This window comes from Helobdella robusta (assembly GCF_000326865.2).
Source record: "Helobdella robusta unplaced genomic scaffold HELROscaffold_121, whole genome shotgun sequence".
Lineage (NCBI taxonomy): Eukaryota > Metazoa > Annelida > Clitellata > Rhynchobdellida > Glossiphoniidae > Helobdella > Helobdella robusta.
In genome coordinates, this window is record NW_008703670.1 from 60,180 (window position 1) to 65,996 (window position 5,817).

The 5,817-nt window shown below is 31.6% G+C and overlaps 1 protein-coding gene across 1 annotated transcript; it reads right to left on the bottom strand.

Annotated features, from left to right (window-relative positions):
• Positions 1 to 2,113: 2,113 nt before the first annotated feature.
• Positions 2,114 to 3,407, bottom strand: HELRODRAFT_183836 (hypothetical protein; the record flags this gene model as incomplete). Its single annotated transcript, XM_009013853.1, has 3 exons — positions 2,114 to 2,301; positions 2,894 to 3,056; positions 3,201 to 3,407. The coding sequence occupies 3 exons, from the start codon at positions 3,405 to 3,407 to the stop codon at positions 2,114 to 2,116; spliced, it is 558 nt and encodes a 185-aa protein (XP_009012101.1).
• Between the last annotated feature and the right edge of the window lie 2,410 nt (positions 3,408 to 5,817).

Below are 5,817 nucleotides of genomic sequence, written 5' to 3' on the forward strand. Positions count from 1 at the left end.
TATTCAGTTTTTTGCCGTTGGTTCATCTGTTGTTTTTGTTGGCTCCGTACGTTTTAAACTGTTCTTATTATTTCTTATTGTGTGACAGACACACACTCACACACACACACACCACAAACACACTACACAACACACACCACACACATAGAGAGAAAGAAAGAAAGAGAGAAAGAGAGAGAGAGAGAGAGAAAGAGAGAGGCCTGTTGTCTTTTTAGTATTATATAACTTGTTCATCACAATTAATTTATTTGCTCTTAACTGCGTTATGCATGCATGTATGTATGTGTATATGTTTGTATGTATTGTTTGTGTGTTTGTATGTAATGTATGTTCTCGTTCAAAGGTGCCTAAGTATGTTTTCGTGTTTGTATGTGTGTATACGTGTGTGCGTGTGTTTATGTCTGCGCATATATATATATATATATATATTTATTGATTGATATCTATATATATATATATATATATATATATATATATATATATATATATATATAGTCTTGCTTCTACCTCTTTTACCTTCTTATCGGTTCTTTTTAATGTTTTAATTTCACCATGTTGTATAATGGTTTTTATGATTATTATTATTTATTTTTTGTTATTTAATTGTTGTTTTTATTATTTTTTGTTTGGTTTAAATCGTTCGTTTCAGGGTTTTGCTAATTCATTCATTCATTCATTCATTCGCTCATTTACTCAACCATGCTTATTTTTTCATGTATTTTTTTTTGTTTGAATTTTGACCGGGGTTAGGGTTAGTGTATGTATGTATGTGTATGTTTGTTTATATGTTTGTGTGGGTGTATGTGCGTATGTGTGTTTTTAAGGTTTGTGTAATTGTTGTCGGTTTATGTGTGTGAATGTTTGTGTGCCAGTGTTTTGTGTTCGATTTCGAATCAAGCCACGAACCAGATATGATGTTCTTGTTAGAATGCAGTGTTCTTTCCATCAGGGTTTCAGCCGTTCACTCGTTCACCCGTCCTTCTTTTCATTCATTCATCCATTCATTTTTTTAATTCATTTTTGTCCTCTATCTATCACTTATTTATTTTTCATTTAGTCCACTCGTCCACTCATTCACCCATTCGTTTACTTTCGTTCTTTCTTTCATTTACTTATCCTTCCATCCATCTGTTTGACTGTTTTCATTTCATTTGCTCATCCTAATGTTGTTTTAGTTCGTTCGTTCGTTCGCCAAGAACAATTGCTACACCGGTGATTACAAATGTATATACGTATATGTTGTTTTATGCATATGTGTATGGATATGTATGTGATGTTTGTTATGTATGTGTGTGTGCGTGCGTGTGCACCTGTGTGTTATTTAGTTTAAAATCTGAATATAGATTATGTAAATATCTACTGACTGTTGTAATTGTATGTGTATTAATTTAAATTGCGAGTGAATGTATGAATGAATTAATTAATGAATGGATGGGTGTGTGAGTGTATGGACGAATGGATCATTGAGTGATTTTAATTTAATTCGACTTGTGCTGTAAAGAACAATTTATTGCATTCGTTGCATTACCTTCATGTATCAGCCATAATTTATTAATTATTAATAATGTTATGATCATAATTTTGAAGAATACACGTTCACATTTACGATATAAATAAATATTAATTCATTCGCTCATTCATTCATTCAAAACTTCTTTCATTCATTCACACATTCATTCTTTCATTTAAAACTTCTTTCATTCATTCACATATCCATTCATTCATTCACACATCCATTCATTCATTAGATCGCACGTAAGGTTTCACTTTGTAGCAAGTATAAACTACTTAGTTTCGTTGATTTTTATTTTCACCTATGTTTCATTAATTCTAACTACATATATATACTATACATACATATATGCATGTATATACTATGTATACATATATGTGTATGTATATACAATATATATTGTACGTATGTATTGTATGTTCTTACTTTATATAATAATTACGTATTTATTGCACAGTCGTACTGTAATAATTTTTTTCATGGTTAATAATAAATTTGTCTTTGTAATTATCTACCTCTTCGTTTCTTATCTTTCAATCAATCAATCAAACAGGCATTATTCAATCAATCTCTCAATCAATCATTCAATCGGCAATCAATTTATATAGCCCATAGTCGTAGCTTTCCACTGGGTTTAACAGTATTAGTTGAAGACATGTAAGGTGAAATGACGTATCTCATATCAGTACTGATTGTTTGCATCTTCTGATTGCTAGGACCATCTTTGGGCGTTTTTGATACAAAAGAGGAATTGAAATATAAATAATCTATCGTCTGGGAATCAAGTGCTAATTAGAATTAAATTCATTCAGAAAATTAATTTAAAAGTGAATCCATAACTCATTTTAAGTTATTTAACGACAAATAAAAATTGAATGAATAAATTGGCCCAGAGAAACAATTAGATTGAGATTCAATGCGAAAGTATCTTAATGTAACCTTGAGTTGCATGTAAATAAAATGTAATTAGTTGATGTAATTTTCAAAATGTTGATGTAAGTAAGTACAAGACATAATAAATATACAAATACATAGTTAATGTTATCTATATTTATATATTATAAATGTAATGTAATTAACCAGTTAAGTTGAGAAAACACTCAAAATAATAAAATGCAGTAAAACAAATTCATTTTAAAATAAATTAAATAATTTCATAAATAAAAAGGAATGAAATTGAATTAAATTTCCTAAAGGAGCCAAAATGGTTCTAAACATTTAATAAACTACCATTCAAATTGCTAACAACATCAACAGTAGAAAAGGCTTTAAGTAAATATCTAACTAAAATAACAAGAATGAAAATTGAAATTAGATAGATGTTATAATTAAGTGCTGGAGTAGAGCCAAAAGGTGCTATCCACAGGCCCCTTCTAGTACCATCTCTTAAATGATGAGTTAAAGTTGATATCAGGAAGAGGAAAGGTAGTACTTTTAGGAACCTTATGTCAGTGAACCTTGAAATCAGGAGTAGGACAATTGAAGTTAGGACGATGACTGATGTGTTGTGTAATGGCGGTCGTCTACTGAGTGATAAGGCTTTCTGTTTTTAGGAAAATTTAAAAAATATAATAAATAGTTTATAAAATAAAGTAGCTAATTGATTTTATTTGTTGATAATACAGATTATAAAATTAAGAGTTAGTTAATGTTATTTATTTTATAAGTTCAACAACAAGCAACTAACATCCAAACTGAAAGAGCTGGCCTCCAAAAAATGATCAAGATCGATTAGTGACGAAATGGCGGCACACAGCAAAACTTCAGCAGCCACGGCAACCATATTACCATAACCAAAAAAGATCAAATCATTGAACTGTTGTTGTTGTCGTTGGACGGGGTGTTGGGGATATATAACAAGAAACCAGGACATCCCTGCCACTGAAGCGTGCATTGCAGAGTCGAAAAAACATCTAACTAATCTCCTGTCAATCTGGCTGAAATAGTTCGAAGGTAATAGGAGATAGTCCCCAACGTAACTGACGGAAATTAGTGCAACGCTTACAAAGACTAGTACAACTATCGTCCAAAATGAAAAAAACATTTGAAAATAAAACCTCACATTTGTTAAAAAACTTTTTTAATTTTTTAAAAATATAACATTTGGCAATAAATTAGAATTTTGCCTCGTCTTCAAAAATGACGATTTCATTCGTTTACATTGCGATAGTGGAGAAGCATGACATGTCTGGCATCTGAAATTAGCTCGATGTTCATCAGTTGTAAAAAACTATTAAGTGCGAACGCAATTAGAATAAATATAACGGCCTTCGCTCATTTTTGACGGTCGAGCAAGGAGCTTATTTCCGGAGGAAAATTGGAGAATGATTTTTTATCGCCCAAGTCTAAAATTACGAATATTGCTTTTATTTAAAATGTTTTGAAAAGTGATACTGTTTTAGGATAGGTAAATAAGTATAAAACCACGCTTCCTGTTGTTTACATAGAATAATATTGAAAACTTTAAATTTGGCTCCGCCCGTCATTAATATTCATGACCAACCGATGCGCTTCATTTTATTGTAATTTTATTGTAAATTATTTAACAAATATATTATCTTATATTTTAAAATGTTTATTAATTATTTAGATGCCAAATAAAATAAGGTCATATATATATAAATTGAATATAAATAAAATATATTAAAATAAAATATAAAAAAAATTTAAATTAAATTTAAATGTAATAGTTAAGCTGTGTAATCTTTTACATGACGTATTTCTTGTCTATGTACGACGTTAGCCAGGCTACGGTTGCGTCGAATTTAGATTCGGACGTCGGGCAAACTTTACCTGACTGGTTCAATTTACATCGAGATCTATGCATTGACTGGGCTCGTGATAACCCTGCACGAATAGGTAGCCCCGGACACATCGTTCAGATAGATGAAAGCTGCATTTCATCTGCAAAATGATCGAGAAACCGAAATGCACGTCCAGTTAGGACACGCTGGGTTTTTGGAGGCATCGATACGCAAACAAAAGATGCCTTTCTGGTGGAAGTAAATAAACGAGATGCTGCCACGCTTTTGCCATTGATACAGCGACATGTTCTGCCCGGTTGGTTTCATAAAGTTTAATATTTTTAAATTCATTTTTGTTGGTTATGAAATATAGTTCGATTTTAATAATTTTAGGTACAACAGTTTGGACGGATCAATGGGCTGCTTATAACAGTATAACAGCCGTAACCGGTCTAGCCCACCAAACCGTAAATCACTCCATTACATCCCGGGCCGCAAACGGAGTGCATACAAATGGAGTGGAGAATTTGTGGCGATGCGCCAAACAAAAATTTAATTATTAGACGATACTTCTGTTTTGTTATTTATATGAAAATATCATGTCCAAATTAAATTACAAATAGTTCTCTGAACTTCGCAAGTGATGGAGAAGTAGTCAGAGAAGTAGGTAGAGAGTTCCAGAGAAAAGGACCAGAAAAAGCAAAAGCAGATTTGGCAAAAGAGTGTTTAACACGAGTTCAGAAAAAGCGAGAAGAAGAAGACGATCGTAAACCGGGGCGTTTAAGTTCAATTAATATATCTGATAAATACTTAGGAAATAATTTAGATTGAGACTTATACATGAACGTGCAAATTTTAAAAATTATTCTATATTTTATAGGTAGCCAGTGCAAGAGAACAAGATATGGAGATATATGAGAAAAGAAAGGGGCACGAGCTACTAGACGAGCAGCAGAGTTAAAAGCTTTAGTTAAAGGATAGAGTATAGAGTCAGGAAGACCATAGTAGAGCGAGTTACAATAATCAATCCTAGATAAGACTAACGAAGTAACAAGAAGGAGAAGAGTAGGATCATCAAGAAAAGGCAAAAGTTTTTTTATTCTACGTAGATGAAAGTAAGAGCTTCTAGCAACACTATTAATCTGAGAAGAGAGAGACATAGTAGAATCAAAGATAAAACCTAGACTACGAAACTTATGAGAGACATCAAGAGTTTTAGAATCAGGTAAGATAATAGGAGGAATAGTAATAGAGTGTTTAGATTTATTAAAACAAATTAATTCAAACTTAGAAGGATTAAGTTTAAGACACATAGAGTCAGACCAAGCGATAATTGAAGAAAGACATAGAGATAAATTATGAAGAACACTATTGAGATTAGATGGAGGAAAAGAAGTATAAATATAAGAATCATCAGCATATAGTTGACTAGAGAAAGAAAAGTTATTAATAATACGAGGTAGTTCAGAAGTATAGAGTATAAATAGAAGAGGGCCAAGGATAGAACCCTGAGGTACCCCGAAAGTAAGAGTAGAGGAGTTAGAAGTAGAATTATTGAGA